The 21,362-nt window shown below is 40.3% G+C and overlaps 2 protein-coding genes and 1 long non-coding RNA gene across 4 annotated transcripts; 1 reads left to right on the top strand and 2 right to left on the bottom strand.

Annotated features, from left to right (window-relative positions):
* The first annotated feature begins 4,538 nt into the window (after positions 1 to 4,538).
* gpr88 (G protein-coupled receptor 88) lies at positions 4,539 to 7,987 on the top strand. The gene has a single exon (XM_027159213.2). The coding sequence runs from the start codon at positions 4,936 to 4,938 to the stop codon at positions 5,944 to 5,946; it is 1,011 nt and encodes a 336-aa protein (XP_027015014.2). The 5' UTR covers positions 4,539 to 4,935; the 3' UTR covers positions 5,947 to 7,987.
* Positions 7,988 to 8,639: 652 nt separating this feature from the next.
* On the bottom strand, positions 8,640 to 10,804 carry LOC125140777. Of its 2 annotated transcripts, none has more exons than XR_007140041.1 (2): positions 8,915 to 10,758; positions 8,640 to 8,828 (listed from the first exon to the last, which is right to left on the bottom strand). XR_007140041.1 is itself a non-coding variant. In XM_047810577.1 (2 exons), exons 1-2 carry the CDS (start codon positions 10,716 to 10,718, stop codon positions 9,415 to 9,417), a joined length of 1,176 nt encoding a protein of 391 aa, XP_047666533.1. In that variant the 5' UTR covers positions 10,719 to 10,804; the 3' UTR covers positions 8,640 to 9,414. The 2 variants fall into 2 exon arrangements, 1 of the variants encoding a protein (XP_047666533.1); XM_047810577.1 differs by having other exon boundaries at positions 8,640 to 10,542; positions 10,671 to 10,804.
* Positions 8,640 to 20,284, bottom strand: LOC125140778. The gene is made up of 2 exons (XR_007140042.1): positions 20,008 to 20,284; positions 8,640 to 9,018 (listed from the first exon to the last, which is right to left on the bottom strand). It is a non-coding gene; the product is annotated as an uncharacterized LOC125140778 (long non-coding RNA).
* Positions 20,285 to 21,362: the final 1,078 nt, after the last annotated feature.

Below are 21,362 nucleotides of genomic sequence, written 5' to 3'. Positions count from 1 at the left end.
CTCGTAACTGAATGTGTTATAGGATGCACTTTATTGTAGTTTTCTTGAGGATAATTGATCCCTCTACTTTACCCCATTCCTTCATTTCCTTTCCATGTGAAGTGAACTACGATTTCAAACTGAAGACAACACTGAGCTCTAATTATTGATGTGCAAACACAGATGTGTGAATACATTTTATAGGCAAAGTGTGGGATTTAACAATGTGTTGCCTCTCTAAAAGAGCCAACTCAAAGAGCTGAATCGCTTGTAAACTAAATCCAGTGTTAAGGGTTCCCACACAAGCCAACTATTTTAGGCGAACTTTGAAATCGACTTGCATAGATATTGTATGCAAGTTTGAAATGAAGAAACTTAAAGTAAGCTTAAGAAAAATAACATTAATGTAATGTATACAGTGGTGTGAAAAAGTGTTAGCCCCCTTTCTGATTTTTTTTTTTTTTTTGCATGTTTGTCTTACTTGAATGTTTCAGATCATCAAACAAATTTAAATATTAGTCAAAGATGACACAAGTAAACACAACATAAATAAAGGTTTTTATTATTAAGGGAAGACAAAATCCAAACCCACATGTCAACCCCCCCCCCCCCCCCAAAAACATGACTTAACTGTGGTTTATCACACCTGAGTTCAATTTCTCTAGCCTCACCCAGGCCTGATTACTGCCACACCTGTTCACAATCAAAAAATCACTTAAATAAGACCTGACTGACAAAGTGATGTAGACCAAAAGATCCTCAAAAGCTACACATCATGCCGAGAGCCAAAGATATCCAGGAACAAATGAGAAAAATAATTAAGATCTATCAGTCTGGAAAAGGTTATAAAGCCATTTCTAAAGCTTTAGGACTCCAGCGAACAACAGTGAGAGCCATTATCCACAAATGGTGAAAATATGGAACAGTGGTGAACCTTCCCAGGAGTGACCGGCTGACCAAAATTACCCCGAGAGCGCATCGACAACTCATCCAAGATGTCACAAAAGACCCCACAACAACATCCAAAGAAATGCAAGTCTCACTTGCCACAGTTAAGGTCAGTGTTCATGACTCCACCATAAGAAAGAGACTGGACAAAAATGGCCTGCATGGCAGAGTTCCAAGACAAAAACTGCTGCTGAGCAAAAAGAACATAAAGGCTCTTCTAAGTTTTGCCAGATAACATCTTGATGAATCCCAAGAACTTTGGGAAAATACTCATCATAAAAAAAGAACATCATACCAACAATAAAATACGGTGGTGGTATTGTGATGGTCTGGGGCTGTTTTGCTGCTTCTGGTCCTGGAAAACTTGCTGTGATAAATGGAACCATGAATTCTGCTGTCTACCAAAAATTCCTGAAGGACAATGTGCGGCCATCTGTTCGTGACCTCAATTCAATTCAATTTCAATTCAAGTTTATTTGTATAGCACTTTTTACAATTGACATTGTCTCAAAGCAGCTTTACAGAACATAAACATAGAACAAAGGGTTATTATAAGAATAATATAAAGATTAATAAAATACAAAATTCAAGATTAATATTAGATAGATTTAGTTCACAATATGTATGTATTTATCCCCAATGAGCAAGTCTGAGGTGACTCAGGCAGCAGTGGCAAGGAAAAACTCCCTTAGATGGTAAGGAAGGGTGACACTGGAGGGTGTGATTATAAATATACAGTCAAACAAATGTTGTATAGATGCAAAAGATCACATGGAGTTCACATCTTTTTAGTATAACAGAATCTAAGTGTAGCTGGTAGATAATCTCAAGCTGAAGCGAACTTTGGTTCTGCAGAAGGACAATGATCCAAAACACACCAGAAAGTCCACCTCTGAATGGCTGAAGGAAAAGCAAAATGAAGACTTTGGAGTGGCCTAGCCAAAGTCCTTACCTGAATCCTATTGAGATGATGTGGCATGACTTTAAAAAGGCGGTTCATGCTCAAAAACCCTCCAATGTGGCTGAATTACAACAATTCTGCAAAGTTGAGTGGACAAATTCCTCCACAGTGCTGTAACAGACTCATTGCAAGTTATCACAAACACTTAAGGCTGACCCAACCAGTTATTAGGTTTAGGGGCAAACACTTTCACACAGGGCCATGTGGGTTTGGATTTTGTGTTCTCTTAATAATAATAATAATAAAAACTTAATTTAAAAACTAAATGTTGTTTACTTGTTATATTTGACTAATATTTAAATTTGTTTTATCTGAAACATTGAAGTGTGATGTGCAAAAAAATCAGGTAGGGGGCCAACACTTTTTCACACCACTGTAGTCAAGTTATATTTGAGCAATATTGAATACAGAAACTTAGTAATTATGGCATATGCAAAAATGTTTGAAAACAGTTTTAGTTGGTCCAGTCTCTGAACTTTGAGTCTCTTACATTAACTGGTTAGGTTAAGAATGGTTATTAGGAATAAAATAAAAAAGTCAGAGTATTTTATATTCTGGGACTTTTCGATACATTGTCCTCACACTCCCCAACCGTGGGCTTCTCAAAGCAGCTGCCTGAGGATCTGAAAATGAAACTAATTCATACATACAATGCAGAGGAAGGCTGTAAAAGGATATAAATGCTTCTGGTTTACCAATTTCAGGGTCTAAAATGATAAGAAATGGTATTCAATTCAAGTTTATTTGTATAGCGCATTTTACAATGGACATTGTCTCAAAGCAGCTTTACAGAACATAAACACAGAACAGAAGGTAAAGATAAGGAGTAATATAAAGAATTAATATAATAAAAATTCAAGAGTGACGTGACATACAGCTAAGTACGGTGACCCATATTCAGAATTCGTTCTCTGCATTTGACACATCCAAAGTGCACACACACACCGTGAACACACACCCGGAGCATTGGGCAGCCATTAATGCTGCGGCGCCCGGGGAGAAGTTGGGGGGTTCGGTGCCTTGCTCAAGGGCACCTCAGTCGTGGTCGGCCCGAGACGCGAACCCACAACCTTAGGATTACGAGTCAGACTCTCTAACCATTAGGCCACGACTTGCCCCAGTGTGTGTGTATGTATGTATGTATATGTATTTATCCCCAATGAGCAAGTCTGAGGTGGCTCAGGCAGCAGTTGCAAGGAAAAACTCCCTTAAATTGGTAAGGAAAAACCTTGAGAGGAACCAGACTCAAAGGGGAACCCATCCTCATATGGGTGACACTAGAGGGTGTGATTATAAATACTGTATACAGTCAAACAAATGTTGTATTGGTGTAAGGATCACATGGTATGTTAGGTGAGCTGTAGATGTCAATGCAAGATCTGGAAGACCAATACAACTCTTAGGTAGAACTGGCCATTTACAAGGCAAAGCAAAATCCCCAAATCACAGCAAAGTCCTGTAGAAAGGTTTAGCTGGCACAGGAGTGGTAGTGCACCATTATGATAAGCAGTACATTATGCTCAATAGAATTGATGTAGAAATGTGTTCTACCTGGATGAGTTTTAAAAGGAACCTTCACCTTCATCCTTGTGTATCTAATGAACATGGAAAAGGCAGGTGAATTTTTGGAAACAAGTGTGTAGTCAAATATTTAACCACAATAAAAAAGATTTTGGCTGAAACATTAGCATGATTTACTGAAATTTGATGCTTTGTAGTTATGTAGCAGCCACTGGCACTAAAACACTGGGAAATGGATTTCATTAAATGTAAGTAAATTTTGAAAGAAAAATTAGTCAGTCAAGTAACTAAAGCTGAAAAGAGAATGGTCCAAAATACGTATACACAAAATGCCACCATGAACTACTTCATGAAAAGCAAACTGTAGCTTTTAGAATCCCTTGACTTAAATGCTGAAAATATGCACATAGATTTGTACACAGTTTGTACAGTTTCGAGGCGCATGTGTCCATGATCGCCCTCAACTCCTGTACTTAGCTGACAGGAGTGCATTCGAAAGTGGCCTTCTGCTTTTGTAGCCCGTTAACCTCAAGGTTTGATGTTTTGTTCATGCTGAGCTGAGTTTCTGTTCACCAAAGTAATAAAGACTGGTGGAGTCACTCTCTTTCCTGGTAGCTCAAACCATTCTGGCTCTTGTCCTATGACCTCTCTTATAAACAAGCTTTTTCCATCCACCAAGCTTGCTCACATGGTATTTCTTAGTAGTTTTTTTTTTTTTTTTTTTTTTTGCACCATCCATCATCAGTTTCCAAAATACTCAATCCAATGATAAAAATAAATTGAAATACTCAATCCAACCCATCTGGTACTAACATTCATGTCACATTTTTTTTATTCAGATGTTTTTAAAATGAATATGAAAATAAAATGATTGACTATCTGCATAATTGTATGCATTGTGGTGCTGCCACGTGATTGTCTGATTAGAGAACTGCATAAAGGAGCTGGTACACAGGTGTTCATCATAAAGTGACTGTATGTCTTGTGTAATCATGGCTCATATATAGAATTATTGTTGTTGTCGGTGTTAATAATAACATTGACAACAACAACAACAACAATAAGAAGAATCAGTACAATATCACATCTCGCTACTCTATGTGATGTTCATCTGAATGTTCATTTCTTTCGGCATCAGTAGAATTAAAAGCCACTGTTGTTAAAATCACTGTTATTCTCACACTCGGTCGCGTGCGCTAAAGAAGAGAGAACATAGGAAGGATGAAGAGAGGAAGAGAGGAAGAGCGCCCCCACAACACACACACACTCACACTCACACACACACACACACACACACACACACACACACACACACACACACAGAGAGAGAGAGAGAGAGAGAGAGAGAGAGAGAGAGAGAGAGAGAGAGAGAGAGAGAGAGAGAGATACGTACAAAACCGTGGCTGCAGCATCAGCATCAGGGAAGACGGATGGAGCGATGGAGCGGTACTGTGACACTCCCTTCGCTCGGACAGTGAGCTGTGATGTGATGTGATGTGATGTGAACGAGAGGCTCGTGAGCGGTCATGCAGAACACCACGGCTGTACGGTGTGATACCGGAGCCGCGGAGCGCATCTCCATCGCCGCTCTGTTCTCCTTCATGTGCGCTCTCGGCACCGTCCTCAACCTGTTGGTCATCGGTCTAGTGTTAAGCTTCAAGAAGCTGCGCACAGCGAGCAACGCATTCATCGTTAACGGCTGCGCGGCCGACTTGCTCGTGTGCGCTGTGTGGATGCCACACGAGGCAGTCGTGGCGGCGTCAGTATCATCCCCGCTGTACGGAGCTGCTCCACCGGACGCGCTGCTGTTCCTTGGCGCCACCGTGTCGCTCCTATCGCACTCGCTGATCGCCGTCAACCGCTACGTGTTGATCACAAAGCCACCCGCCGCCTACCACGCGCTTTACCAGCGGAGACGCGCACAGGCCATGATTGCCGGGTCGTGGATCGTCGCAATCGCGTGCCTGCTTCCTCCGTGGCTCGCGGTGGCTCGTCGCCCGGCGTTCGCTTGCGGACTGATGCTGCTGATGCTGCTTTCCGAACCCTGGGCCGCTGCTACCCTCGCGCTCACGATTCTCGGCCAGACCGCGGTTGTAACGTACTGCTACTTCAAGATCTTCCGGCGCGTGCAGATCAGTGCTAAGCGCGTGAGCGTTCTACACTTCCAACTCGTCAACAACCTACCGTACTCGTTCCCAAGAAAGGACAAACGGCTTGGCGTGCACGTACTGGCCGTGTGCCTGGTGTTCGTGTTGACCACCGAGCCCGTGCTGTGGACTCTGACCGCAGGCCTGTTCGCTCCTGTACCGGCGGCGCTTCGCACGTGCGCCTGGCTCCTGTTCTGCTCCGTCTTCGTGTCTGATCCGTTTCTGTACACGTGGAAGAACGAGGAGTTCAGAAAAGCGTTCAGATCCGTCCTGAGAGGTGACTTCTGGCGAGGCTCCACCGTGGCCGCTGAGCCCGTTACCGTCAGCACCGTCGCTCACGTTTTCCCCCGACAGAACAGTCGCAGGGCGTTTTTAGCAGAGATGAGTTAAGAGTTATAGTTAACAGTAATCATGCACTTTTTAACGTGCCCCTGATGACTTTATCTTACTTTACAACATTTCCAGGCCGGATCGCTTGGTCACTATGGTGGTACCATCAAATGCGCATCTTTTCTAGTTCACAACATGATTTAAGGTGCATAAATGGATTAGCTTTCAACTTATAACTACACAACAAACCCCTTTCTACTACAACAAATGTGTAGCTTTGCAGTACCATTCAGTGACAGGGAAAAACACAAGCTCCATCTCTGATTTACTGTTTACATTCAGGGTTTAGAGTTTTACAAAATGGAAGCAACTCTAGCAATTTATCACCTGATGTTACTTAGAAACCAGATGATCTGTATCAGATTTTAACACCACATACACATGCCGTGCCTCATATATACACAATACCTTTCCTTGTGACTGGATTGATACCATCATCTTTTGTAGCCAGAATGTCAATATAGAATCTAAATGATTTAAGGTCCAAAAATGGAATAATTAGTTAATTAGTTTTTTGGTAAAAGGTACTAAAGATACAAAACTTGAAGGTACCACCACGGTGACATCACAGTGACAAATAAAAGTATAGTTCGGTTTAATTAAGTTAGTTTTTTCCCCATAGAATGACAAATAAAAGTGGAACAAACTTGAAATAAGACTTCAGATACAGTATATTGCTGCTGTTGTTACGTAGCCTCAGAGTATCATTCATACATTTAACTGTAGATTTCAAGAGTCACAGTTACCCAGGTGTTGCAACTTGCAAAATATTTTAGAAAAAAAAGTCAGACAAACTTTTTTCTTTTTTTATGGCTTTTCATCTACAGACTATAAAAGTGACAAAAAAAACATAATTTAGCATGCTACTCAGCAACGCTAACTGAAGTTAATTTAACTCAAATTGGTCAACTAGTTTTGCACATACAGTAGTATTCAAATGAGCAAGAAAACCCACTGCTACACACTGCTTCACACTCTCATCCTTGTGCTGCAAGTGGCCATTAGTGTGATACACTTCCGCTGGACAATTTCTTCTTTTTTCCCCTATTCTTACAAGTCTGATCCATCTCCCTGGCATATTACAAAGCCTTACATGCTCCTTGTGAGAGAAAGGCAATGAGACATGCTAATAGGGTAGAAACACAGCTATGGAGTTAAGGGTCTGCAGAGCTTATTTTTCTACCTCATTACTGCAACGCAGGAAAGTGTTTTTGTTTTTTGTTTTATTTTTTAATTTTGGACAGTGATTTACAGTGATTAAAATGATTTGTGGGCAAAATGTGATGCTTTTGAAGTAATAGACAGCTCATAAAACCACCATAGATATGAAACAAGGCAGCAACACTGATTTTGAAGAAATCTTTGAATATCCTGTTTATGCTGATCTTTCAATACCGAGGTATGTTTAAGTCTGATCTTCATGAAACCACAAATCAAATCAAAGAATCAATGTGCATGGGGGATTGCAAAAGCAAAACACTAATTTTATGCTATCAGTGTGAATTCTGTGAATTGTTTAGTTTTTCGTAATTTGCACATAAATCACAGGACCAAGAATGTCATGAATTTTTATGGTGAACCTGAATCTTTATAGTTCCTCAAAAGGTTCATGGTTTATAATCTTTCTAAAACTGTTGATAGGTTTCTAAATGTAACTTTCTTATCAGTGTGTGGGAGGTTTTCATTAAGAAAATGTTTAAACAAAAAATATTTTAAACAAGCAACGTAAATGTAAGAAAATCACTTCTTCATATTCTTTACCAACCTGATTGGATGGCTAATTGAATTGCAAAGGTGCATTTGGTGTCTTATAAGATGGGGCATCTTTCAATTCTGCAGGAATACAGTGTTTGTGCCAAACGCATGCCTTTTGTTGATGTGTCTAGAACGAGGCAGTGTTTTTCATATCGTTTTTGTAAGCTCAGTGTTGACTTGTGAGAGTTTTTTGCTAAACAGTTTACAGACTGATGCTGCTTTTTTTCAGTAAAACTGCATTTGTATGAGAATGTTGAACTAAACGGTAATAAACGATTCACTGCTTTCTTTGGGGTGTATATTTATCACTCCACCATTCATATCCTGCGGAGTTGCCATGGAAACATCTGGTATATATGAAATATGTAATGTTATAAGCTACAGTAATAGAACACGATAGAAAGTTTGAGCAGAAGCCTGGAAATCGGATTGGTGTGTGACAGCTAAATAATACACATCATATCTAACTCTGCTTTAATTCCTTCAACTTCTCCATGTATTACATTACACACATATACTTCATGCTAATACTGTATGCTGAAACGATTATAAAAAAGGTAGACTAGAGAAGAGATTCATTACAGAAACAAAACACATGAAACAAAATGAAGCTGAGAGGCTATCACACTGGATATATGCTATAAACTGCTAGTGAGTTTTTAGAGTATGACAGTTGATAACCAGGAGCATGCAGTCATCCAGCATACAGTCTAGCCTTTTAGGTGGAATGCTGATCAACTGTGTTTGAGATAATGTTATAAACAGGATTTGCAAAGATTCCAACATTTAAAAGAACATTCAAAAGTCATGACACTGCTCCGGGTGTGTGTTCACGGTGTGTGTGTGTGTGTAAGATTCCTCCTCGCACTTGTCCGCGTCTCTTTACCTCTGCAAACAATAGGAGCGCTCCGGAGCACTGAGAGAACAAACCACACGAGTGAAATCAGATCTGGTTTATTCCAAACAGCTGCTCAAAGAACTGAGCTACAGAACAGAATATATACGCAATGAAATACAGTAAGCTATTGTGTATGAGATAAGGCGGGGGCTGTTTTTCAACATAGATAGGGATATGCCAGAATGCTGCTTCCTCACAACTCTCATCCAAGCATTGAAGGTCAGAAAGCCTGTACATGAGCAAAGAGAAACTGAGTGTCATTGAGCCGTTTCGCTCAATGATGTCAGCCTTTTGCAGAGAGATGTGTGTCGTCACCTGGAGCTCACCGACGGCCCCCTCTTTGTAGGTCAGCCGATCCTTTTATTAAATGCTGGGAAGAGGGGACCCCTGAAAAGGTCATCAGCTGTTGCCTCAGATTTCTGAAACACAAACACTGTTTAGACAGACTTTTTACTTATGATTCTTCTTTCCAACCCAGTTTTAGATGGGAGGCGTGGATCCACTGTGGAAAAAGATCAGTTAACACAGCAGTGCGAGTCACAGCGACTATTTCTGCAGGTCCACTATACGGGGTCTCACTCAAAGGCATGCCTAATTTCCCCAAATTTCTAACCAAGACATGATCTCCCACCTTAAAAGGGTGAGTATTGCCAATTGGAATTTGAGGTTATTTTGAATTTACCCGCGCCCAATACTCGTTGAGCTTCTGAATTAACCCTGCAGAGTACTCGCTGAGGTGTACATCAAGGTCCCCCGTTCCCAATGCCTGTTTGCCTCTTCGCCAAGGTTGGGGAAATGGTCTCCCCATTACGAGCTCATAGGTAATCCAGGTAATCCAAAGCCACTTGTGCGGTCATTCTCATATCTGCTAGCACAAGGGGTAATGCATGAACCCAATTTTTGGAACCAGACGTGTGCATTGCTTTACGAATTTTGTCTTTTATTGTGCGATTGGCTCGCTCCACCATACCTGATGACTGTGGATGGTAAGGAATGTGGAAATGCCAATTGACCTTTAACTCTTTACACAGAAGCTGAGTGACTGTAGATGTAAATGGAGTTCCGTTGTCAGAATCAATTCCTACAGGGATGCCATATCTAGGAATTATTTCAGTAGTTAGCTTCTGTACCACAACTCTAGCATTTTCCTTACTACATGGGAAGGCTTCTACCCATCTGGAGAACTTATCAACCATTATCAAAAGATATCTGAAAGGACCCTGTCTAGGCATGTGTGTGAAATCGATCTGCCATTTTTGAAAGGGAGTGTCAGGCGTGTTGAAATGTTGTTCTTTGCGCATATTAAACATCCGTCTAATATTGTATTCATGTCTGAGTGTAAGCGGAAAATACAAAAAAACCTCAGATAAGTCCTGTAACACCCCTCTTCGTCCGCGATGAGTGGGGCCATGAAACTCGCGGACGAGAAAAGGAGTACAATGTCGCGGTAGACGGACATGGCCCTTGTTATCTAGAATAACATCGGAATCAGTCGCACCCTGACTAGTCCAAAATTCGCGGTCAGCAGGCGAAGCTGAAGCCTGCAGCGAAGGGAGATCCAGGTCAGGTAGAACAGCACTGATCATGGTGTTAACAGAGACCATGGCTGGAGATAGATTTGGGGGAAGTGGGCGTGAGGCCGCAGCCTGTTTAGCCATTCGGTCAGCGAAACTGTTCCCTCTCACTTCATCGGTGTCACCAGAGGAATGCGCCCTAGTTTTAACAATGGCCACAGAAAGAGGCAGATGACAGGCAGTGATTAAATCCTGCACTAACGAGGCATGGGAGATAGGCTTGCCGTCAGCTGCAGTGAAGCCACGAGATTGCCAGATGCGGCCAAAATCATGAGCGACTCCGAAGGTATAGCGATAGTCAGTGTAAATAGTGACATCAGCGTCCTCAGCGAGAACACAGGCACGAGTGAGAGCGAAGAGTTCAGCTGCCTGCGCAGAGGAGAAAGGGAGAGAAAAAGATTCAAGGACAGTGTTAGGTAACCGACAAACAGCATAGCCACAAAGATAAACACCATCACTAGGTTTGGAGCAAGAGCCATCTACAAAGAGGACATCACCTGTCTGTAGGGGAACGGAGGAGAGGTCAGGGCGAATGCTAGTGGCATTGACTATTTCAGTAAGGCAATCATGATCAGAGTCACCCATACAATCATCCTGTGCATTAAGAAGGCGCTGTAGGGCATGTGCTACATGTCGAGAGAGGACGTACAGTTGGACGTGATGATGGACGTTAAATGCTCAGTGGCCAATAACACGGTCTCATATCCTGAACGACGCTGGGGTGACATGTGCTGTGTGTTTATATTGCGTAAAATTTGCGTTACCTGATGTGAGGTGCGTAAGATCAAAGGATGAGATAAAACCATCTTTTCAGCATCAGTTACCATCAGAGCACAGGCGGCAACAGCACGTAGACAGGCAGGCAAACCCTGAGCCACAGAGTCGAGGGATTTAGAAAGAAACGCACAAGGTCACATGCCCCCCCATGTTCCTGGGCCAGCACCCCAGAGGCTGTTCCTGGCTGAGTCGCAACATACAGGTGAAAAGGGAGGCTGTAGTTGGGGAGTCCCAGAGTAGGAGCTGTACACAGGGCCCGTTTCAAGGCCTCAAAAGCAACCTGCATTTCTGGAGTCCATGAGAGAGGTGCGGATGAAGGATCAGAATGCTTCACCGCAGCACGCAGACATTTGTCATACAGAGAGCAGTCTGGGATCCACTGGCGGCAGTAGTTGATGAGGCCGAGGAAGGCCTCTAAAGCCTGTTTAGTGGCAGGCCGCTGAGTGTCCATGATAACTTGTATTCGTTCAGCAGTTAACGTCCTTGAGCCCTGAGAGAGTTCATAGCCCAGGTAGCGGACAGTGTTCTGGCAGAACTGGAGTTTTGACTTGGACACCTTAAAACCTTTCTCAGCCAGGTGTGTGAGTAGAGCCAGGGTCGCTGCTTGGCAGGTGTCATAATCGGCCGCAGCCATCAGGAGGTCATCTGCATATTGTAAGACCACTGAGTCTGGGGGAAGGCAGAGGCTTGACAGGGCGTTCTTGACCGTGGTCACGAAGACCGCGGGGGAATCGATGTAACCCTGTGGCAACCTGGTCCACGTATACTGCTGTCCCCTGTGTGTGAAGGCAAAGAGTGGCTGTGTGTCCTTCCCTACAGGAACACTAAAGAAAGCAGAACAAAGGTCAATCACAGAAAAGACTCTATGTGTACATGTAATAGAGGCTATAATTGAGGATACATCAGGGACAATTGGAGCAACAGGAATAACAAGTTTGTTTATTTTACTCAGATCTTGGGTGAATCTCCAAGAGCCATCTGGTTTTGGAACAGGATTGACAGGAGTATTGTATGGGCTAACACATGGCATCACCACCCCTGCTGTAAAAGAGAATGAAGAATAACGTCAATTCCAGCGGCTTTCTCATGAGACAGAGGATACTGTTTAATATACACAGGTGTAAGGTGTTTAATTCTGGCCTCATAAGGAGGACAGGAAACGCAGCCCATGTCATCCTTGTGTTCCGCCCACAAAGAAGAAGGAACAGACTCTAGAGCAGGAGAGAGAGCAGGGAGAGAACAGACAGCGTTAACTGCAGCAGCGTTATGTGGAAGTACACAGTCAGAGAGAGTGAGAATATCTGGAACAGAGGTATCGAGAGTTTGTACAGTCATGTGGGAACCTCTAAAAGCTATAAAGAGTCCCAGGAGACTCATAAGATCACGGCCAAGGAGGTTAAAGATCGAGCTCCATTCCTCCTAAATGTCGCCACACCTGGCACAAATCGAGTCCAAAACACAGAGGTGGACTCTCCCTTTTCCTGCTTACAGTTAGTAACCTGAAAGAGATCACGATTAGCATGTCTAATATTAAGCAGATATTTAGTGAGCTGCAGACGCAATTGGTCTAAAGCATCTTTATGACCCTTCCACAAATACGTGGAAACAACTTGAGTTTGAGTTCTTTTTCTTCCTCCTTTTTGTTATATTTACTGCTTCATCATTCTGAGGTTTTAACACAGGGACTTGTTCAATTAGTTTTTCTCATCATACTGGTCTCCTAATTTATTCTGAAGAATAAATCGATAATCTGCTCCTGTAAGCTGACAGTTACGAGAACTCTTAATTAGCATATCAACAAAATGTAAGGGTTATCTGGCGAGGTAGGTCGATTAGAGGCCAACGGGACCTTTTTTTTTTCTATTCGAATATGGGGGTGGGTTAGTAGATGAGGTTGGGGAGACCCAGAATCAGAGCAACTTGACGCCTTTTTAGGTTTGGGAACTGACTTTAAAACTTTCTTGTGCGTATAAATTTTTTCAATTCATCCCACACCTTTTTCATATCATACCAACGACCATATGACTCTTGCATATAATTATAATCCCACTGTGGATCTCCTATACCAGGGGTCGGCAACCAGCGGCTCCGGAGCTGCAAGTGGCTCTTTCATCCCTCTGCTGCGGCTCTAGATTTGGAAAATAAATATTTAATTAAAATTTATTTTATTTTGTTAGTTTAAAAAAATGTAATTCTAAATTCTATGATTATGATGCTCTTGTAACATTAAAATAAACCGTGTTCAATTATTTTTGTCACTCAAATTATGCGTCATAACCGCCGACTTGCGAAATCCGACACACAGAAGCAGACGCATTTTTGGTTTGCTGCAGCCGGCAAGTTAAAATTTTGATGTCATGCAGGGCTGTCAAGTGTCAAGTGAGATTTTGGTCTTTTCTCCCGCCACACATTGTATTTCCTTTTGACTAATTATCATATAGTTAATAAGCCGCAGCGCACAAAATGTATCAGTCCACAACCCCTGTCTCTATGGAACCATGCAGGAATCAAGCGTGTCTCAGTTCTTAGTGAGCCTGACACTTATCAGCCAATCAAAAAAAGAGGCTACACAATAGCCAATCAGAAAATAGCACTATCTGGGACAGATTTAACACAACAACCAATGAAAAAATTGGGGTTTGGAGATGTCACGCTTGCCTGTCTGCAAAACTTGAGAGCCCTGGCCATGAATACGAAGAGGACTCAATTAGACATTGAACATTTTATTTGAAAGTAACCTTCAACCCAGCGTCTTTTTTCTTAGGGTTAGTTCAAAGTGTTCAAAATATTTTTGTTTGCCTACAGAAATAAAATTTTGTTTACTCGGTAGCAGTTCATTGATTTCATAAATGCAACACACTACAGTTTTTTCTACACTTGCGGTGTTATCTTCATTTTAGATGTCAAAAGGGTTTTGTGGCTCCCTGTGTTTTTTTTTTCTGTGGGAAACAGGTCCACGTGGCTCTTTGAGTGTTTAAGGTTGCCGACCCCTGTCCTATACCCTCAAAAATCATGCGGTATGCGGAGGCTAAATAACCAGGATCAAAAGTACCATCACGTGGGTATGGTGGAATCTGAGGATTGGCCTCAGTCCAGCCAGCCAAATTCTCAACAAATGGTTGGGCATAATATCCTAAACCACATCATATCATCCAATCATATGGTGTTTCACCAGGCATAGGCTTGGGATATGAGTTCCCCATTATGAACAAACAAAATATTACAACAGGCAAAGAGGTGCGGAGAAGTCAAGAGAGGATATATATATAAAGCCAAGGATAAATATCCCGTCAAAATGGGATAACTTCTTCCTAGTAATACTGCCGACCAGGTAGTCAATCAGACATGTCTTACCTGATCGAGAGTATCACGTCGGGGTCACCAAACTGTAAGAAAGATTCCCCCTCGCACTTGTCCGCGTCTCTTTACCGCAAACAATAGGAGCGCTCCGGAGCACTGAGAGAACAAACCACACGCAATGAAATACAGTAAGCTATGGTGTATGAGATAAGGCGGGGGCTAAGTTTTTCAACATAGATAGGGATATGCCAGAATGCTGCTTCCTCACAACTCTCATCCAAGCATTGAAGGTCAGAAAGCCTGTACATGAGCAAAGAGAAACTGAGTGTCCTGCGAGTAATCTCACAAGCAGGTCAACCTATCTTGTCTTCTTCATCCTGTCAAGACCACTAAAAGAACAGGATAGACTCAAATCAGGAACATTAAATCAGAAGAGGTGAAGATGACATATAACATATAACACAGAAATACATTTTTACATGACAGAAATTTCCTCGTTTTCTATTCCCTTAAGATTATGGTTACGTTATCAGCAAGCCTTACCATCCTGCTTATGTTTGCAGAAACACAGGGTACAAAAACAAGAAAACAAGAACACACTTCTCACAGGTCAGCATGACGGGGGGGGGGGGGGGATTCCTTTCGACAGAGAAAGTGAAATGTGGAAAGAAAATGAAATAAGCACAAAAATTAATTACCATAAAGAAAATTCATTTCACCAGTGTGTGTTCACTGCTGTGTGTGTGCACTTTGGATGGGTTAAATGCAGAGAACAAATTCTGAGTGTGGGTCACCATACTTAGCCGTATGTCACGTCACTTGACAAAAAGATATGCATAAAAGGAGAAAGAGAGAAACATTTTTCTTCTCTTCCTCGGTCTTTTCAGTCTTTGCAGAACATCACACACACATTTCTGATATACAGGCATTATTCACATCAGAATCCCCCCTGTCCCTCTCCTTAACATCTTACAATAGAAAGTTGTGTACATCATTCTGTACTTATACTTTGACTTATGGTAGCTGTAGAGTATTTTTTAATCTGGTACAATTTGATGTGAATATGGTGACCTTTATAACCCTGTCATTAACTTTCATCTCTGCTGCTCCTCTCAGTTTATCCAAGGCAAGGGATTAAAAAAGTGCAAAGTGATATTAGTTTGTTAATTAGAATTTAGATTACGACTTTATGAGAAGTCAGGTTCAACACAAGGATTAGCCAAAAATAAGAATGAGTCAGGATGAGATCATGAGTAAAGACACTTTACTGTGTTAATGAGAATTCTTGTTAGCAAATGATGCAATCTTTCTGTGGTTACAATATTTTCTTGATAGTGAACAACCTCACTAATACTCCTATGGCACCTCCCGTTGCTCGTAAAACAGCCTTAGTTCTTTGTGGCATGGATTTCACAAGATGTTGGATATATTCCTTTAACATTCTGGTTCATGTTTATATGATTGCATCACACAATTTCTGACAATTTTTTAGTTGTGTTCTGTTGAATTCAGATCTGGTGACTGGGAAGGACACTGAACAAAAGTATTCTCATTGTCATGTTCATGAAACCAGTTTAAGACATTTACTAAAACACTTATGTTGTGTTTCATGTGGGAAGCAGCCATTAAAGGTTGCTAAATTGTGGCCATGTAGGGAAGCACACGATCAGCAAAAATACGCAAATAGACTGTGGCATTCAAGTAATGATTTGTATAAGCAGGCTCAAAGACTCAAACAATCCCCACACCATTAAACCACCTCCACCAGCCTGGACTGTTGACACAAAGCAGGTTAATCCATGGATCCATGCTCTGGGTGCCAAATTCTGACCCTACCATCGGTGTGCTTCAGCATAATGTGAGATTAATCAAACCTATCTACCTTTTTTCGGGCTAGTTTTGGTGAGTCTATGGCCAATGCAGTCCAAGATTTTTGTTGCTGACTGACAGAATTAGAACCCAAGGTGGCCTTCTGCTAAAATATTGCATGATATTATATACAAGCAGTTATATACTGTGTCACATATCGATGTCTCAACTACACTGAAAAAAATAATACCTAAAACAGTTGTGCTTTAGTTGCCTGGAACACAATTTACTTTTAGTATAATCCATGGTAGTGTAGAAAAAACATGACAACCTGGACAACCTGGACTTACACAAAGACAACCAACTTATTATGTCTTTGTGTAAGTACTTTTTTAGAAGGGGATAATTTAGCTTTTTGTATATATTTCTATATTTTTCTTTATAATTTTTAATGATCAGCCCCTGTGTGAGTGACATCTCTGCCATAAGCCAGCTGGTGCTGAAGGGCATGCTGGAGCCCCAGGGAATGTGGGTTCAAGTCCTATTTGGGATTTGGGCAGAGTAGTGCAGGGCCAAGAGGCCAAAAAGTCTTTAGCATTGTAACAATTCATAAAGTATGTTGTTGTAAATGAGGACTTTATGAAGATTTCCATTTGTTGAATGGCTGATACCAACAGCAGTGCTCTGCATTTTGTGTTAACAAAAAAATAAGAATTTTGCATTAACATGTACACCATAACAGTCTATATGATCACTATATGATTGCAGACAGATTAAGAAACAATAATAAAAATAAAATTAAAACAAATACAGCCACAATCAGCAAACAATGACAATGGGGCTAGGCAATCAAACACAATACAAAGGCATAATAACATCAGGACAGTGTGTAACTGAGCATATACCTGATGGAAAAGAAATTCCTTTTAAACTGCGACTGTGAGTGCAGGGTGAGCGAAAACAGGTGTGTGTAGGAGTAAGACACTGAATGTGAATGAGGAAATGCATGTGTGTGTTCTGGGTGTTGAAGTCTGGTGCCACCATGTTTGTAGACTTTGGGGGATGTTGGCGATTGGAGTTTACTAAATCTGCACATCTGACACATATAAAAAAAGATCCAAATGTACTTTACACTTCCATATTTGAAAGGAAAAAGCATTGTCAACAAAAAATAAGGCAATATATTCCATTAGGCTTTTTGAGTTATTCCAAATTCTAGTAGAGTTATTAATGAAAAAAATGACATCTTAATATCTTAAACAAAGAGAGCCTTATTAGCAAGATCTGTGTTATTCCCTCAGAATATTTATATCATCAATCTTCATATTTATCAATATGAAGTCCCATGAGGTTACTGCCAGCGAAGCAAGCAATCATCATCACAGCATTAAATATAAAAAAATTTTGAGCAAAATCATTAGGTTTGACTAGATCAACTATTTGGTATATTCTCAAATACTAAAATAAATCATTGGTGATTTCAGGAACAACAAAACAACCAGATGAACAACAAAACGCCCTCAAAATTGAATCCATGCCAAATATAATATAAATATAACTCTGACATTCGACTAAATATTTCACTTTTAACTTATGTACTACATGTATACATATACAGTATCTCACAAAATTGAGAACATCCATCACATTGCAGCAACAATTTCAAGAAAAAACCATCATCAGACTTTCACACAAGTCCCAAAAGCAGACAAAGTGGACAAAAGCAAACAAATCAGACAAATATATTATACCTTATAATTGTTTTATTCAGGAAAATATTATATATCTGTGAGAGGCAAAAGTATGTGAAACTACAGGATTACTATTTAGTTTCAAGGTCAAATTATAGTTCATCGGATTTCAGCCAATGAAAAATGTAGATTTAAAAAAGTCTGATATATTAAAGTCTGATGTTCATGACTTGTGTTTGTGGAAGAGGACTATGGCAAGGATCATGAGGACTTCATAAAAAGAGATTTACAAGAGATTACCCAAGTCTGAGTACCAAAGAATGATTAAAGATGAAGAAAGATAATGTTTTGGAAAGTTCAGAAAAGTTGTGGAAGGACCTGATGGAAGCAGTTCTTTTGAGGACCCTCACCAAAATCCCTGTGCTGAAGCTGTTGAGGAATGGGATACAATTCTTCTAAGCCATTGTCAAGGACTGATCAGAAGTTACCAGAAACCTTATGTTTCTTATGGTCTGTAAAGCTGCTTTGAGACAATGTCCATTGTTAAAAGTGGCATACAAATAAAGTTGAATTGAATTGAAACTTTTTGGCTTGTTTGTTTGATTGCATTCACTTTGCTTACTTTTAGGAATTTTGTTGAGGTTTTGGGTCATATTTTATGCAGAAATATAGGAATTTCTAAAGGTGACACTCTATAAAGAATAGTTATTTATTTATTTATTCATATTTATATATATTTATGCAAAAGAAATATGAACAAAACTTTTTGGGCTTTTCATGCTTTCATGTGTAAAATCCCTAAAATCCTGTATGTTTTGTTCATTGCCCTAATAACAGCTTCCTGTCTATTGTAATACTCTATTGCTTTTGGCTCTCATTCCATCTACTGAACATTTGCTTTCTCTTTGTCCATGGAAATTCCACAGTCTGTAACCAACCAGTAGCTTTTTACACACATTACCTGATAATAATCAGAGCTCTTATGTAATAAGTTAGACTGTGGGCTTTTTCCACAGAGGTTTCTTCTAAACATTTGGTTTCTTTTCAACTCTGGATTTCTGGGAAATTTCTAACCTTGTATTCAACCAGTAGATTACCAAACACATCACAAGATAATTATCAGAACACATAATAGGATTAATCAGCAACTGTGGATTATAGATAAGTATATAAAAATAGTAAATTCTACCTAAAAATAGCTAAAAACAGCAGAAAAACAAAAGCTTTAGCGAACCAGAGTGGTAATTTCATGCCAGGGGTTATTTTTTACCACATTAATCAAATGATTGCAAACATTTGAATAGAACATCCAATATTATATTATCATTATTATATTACATCAATATGTAAGCATGTGATCATTTCAAGTTCAAGAACTTTTTTCTTACACAGCTTCCTTTTTAATAATGAATAACATATTTAATTAAATATTATTTATTTAATTTATTCATATTTATTAAATATAAATTGGGGGCAGTGGTGGCTCAACTGGTTAAGGCTCTGGGTTGTTGATCGGAGGATGGGGGTTCAAGGCCCAGCACAGCCAAGCTGTCACTGCTGGGCCCTTGAGCAAGGCCCTCAACCCTCTCTGCTCCAGGGGCGCTGTATCATAGCCGCCCCTGCACTCTGACCCCAACCTCCTTAGTTGGGGTATGTGAAGAAAAAAATTCCACTGTGCTGTAATGTATATGTGGCGATAATAAAGGCTTCAATGCCCCGTTCTATTCTATTCTATTCTATTCTATTCTATTCTATTCTATTCTATAAAGTAAATAATACACGTTTTAAGCAGCAGTAGAAAATAAATGATAAATAACAAACAATAGCAATGTTTAAAGACAACTTGTCATGGATGTATTTTGCATAACCATCACAGAATTTATATAGACTTGTGTAACCTGTGTGATATTTTGCAAGTTGTTGTGTAGCACTGAAACAATAACAATATGAAATGAAAATAGGAACTTTTATCTCAAATTTTGTAATACAAATTACTGCCAAGACAGAATTGCTTCCCATATCATGCATTGTGATATTTCCGGTAATATCCATTATGAGCTCAACATCTCTCTGTTCTGGTCCCAAACCGGGATAAAATGGGAAGGATGGGTCAGGAAGAGTCAAATCTAATATGCGTACCAGAGGATCCACTTTAGTGACCCCGAACAGGGAGCAGCTGAATGAACAACAACAACAACAACAACAAGAACAACAACAACAACAGTATTCAATATGAGCTCAACCTCTTCATACTCACTAGGTGGCAGCAGCAGAGACGGTAGCATGTAGTGCATGAAGTTTTGATGTGTCAAATTCATGGCTGGTGGCACAAATCCAATCTGCCAAAATATTGAAAAAGTATAGATGTATATTTTATATACTATATAAACGAATCACTATCGCTCTTCTCATTTCTGTAAATAAATTGTTAAATGTGACACCCTTGATCTTTTAATATGGACGTCAGACAGCAATTTCTTATTTAAATCACTTAAGGCATATCTGTCATAAGGCATTCCATATTAATAACTTTGTCATGAAATACATTTATGACAATGAAAAAAGAATAATATTACAATTGTTGTTGCTCATATGCATGACTGACACTACACTAGTTTGCTAATTAAGAAAATTCAAGAAAAAAAGTTAATTATCATGTAAATACACAATATTACCATTAGCTGGAATTGAACTTCTTGCCTAGCTGTTTTTTTAGCTACTGGAAACACTGCTAGCCTGACATGAGTGTGTCAGTGTGAACAGGCAAACATTTACATTTACATTTACATTTACAGCATTTGGCAGATGCCCTTATACATAGTGACATACATAAGTGCTTAAATCTCTAACATTGAATACATTATGCTGGCTCACTAGGTTACATACTTAAGATACTATGAGAAAATTTGTTCAAAGTTACAATGAAAAAGTGTCAAAGGTTTTTTTTTTTTTTTTTTTTTTTAATAATGCAAAAGATAGGAAGATAGGAAAGAAGTGCTAGTTGAAGTGTTTCCTGAATAAGTAGGTATTCAACCGCCGCTTGAAAATAGCCAGTGACTCAGCTGTCCGGACCTCGAGGGGAAGTTCATTCCAACCACCTTGGTGCCAGAACAGAGAAGAGTCTTGTAGTATACTTGCCTCTTACCCTGAGAGATGGTGGAACCAGTCGAGCAGTGCTGGTAGATCGGAGGGTGCGGGGTGCAGTGCAAGGAATGATGAGGGCTTTGAGGTAAGAGGGAGCTGAGCCATTTTTGGCTTTGTAGGCCAGCATCAGTGTCTTGAATCGGATGCGTGCAGCTACTGGTAGCCAGTGGAGGGATCGCAGCAGCGGGGTGGTATGCGAGAACTTTGGCAGGTTGAAAACAAGCCGGGCAGCTGCATTTTGGATCGTTTGCAGAGGACGGATTGCGTTCATAGGTAGACCTGCCAGCAGTGCATTGCAGTAATCTAGTCTAGAAATGACAAGAGACTGAACAAGTACCTGAGCAGCCTGTGTGGACAAACATAATACAATAGAACCAGTTAGATTATAAAATTAGTAAAAAAGTACCTCAACATTATCAATTTTTACAATTAACCGCATTGGTAAAGTCCCTTAGGGAATATTAAGGT

The sequence above is a fragment of the Tachysurus fulvidraco genome, chromosome 2 (genome assembly GCF_022655615.1).
Source record: "Tachysurus fulvidraco isolate hzauxx_2018 chromosome 2, HZAU_PFXX_2.0, whole genome shotgun sequence".
In the NCBI taxonomy this organism is placed as follows: domain Eukaryota; kingdom Metazoa; phylum Chordata; class Actinopteri; order Siluriformes; family Bagridae; genus Tachysurus; species Tachysurus fulvidraco.
The sequence above is the reverse complement of the archived record's forward strand: the minus strand, read 5'-3'. Positions and strand labels throughout refer to the sequence as shown.

Bases quoted from the DNA above. Each gene is read 5' to 3' on its own strand.
- gpr88 (XM_027159213.2), top strand. From the start codon at position 4,936: ATGCAGAACACCACGGCTGTACGGTGTGATACCGGAGCCGCGGAGCGC.
- LOC125140777 (XM_047810577.1), bottom strand. From the start codon at position 10,718: ATGCCACTAGCATTCGCCCTGACCTCTCCTCCGTTCCCCTACAGACAG. The intron at 10,543-10,670 runs GTGATGTCCTCT...TCCTCTGCGCAG, and splicing joins CTCCGTTCCCCTACAGACAG to GCAGCTGAACTCTTCGCTCT.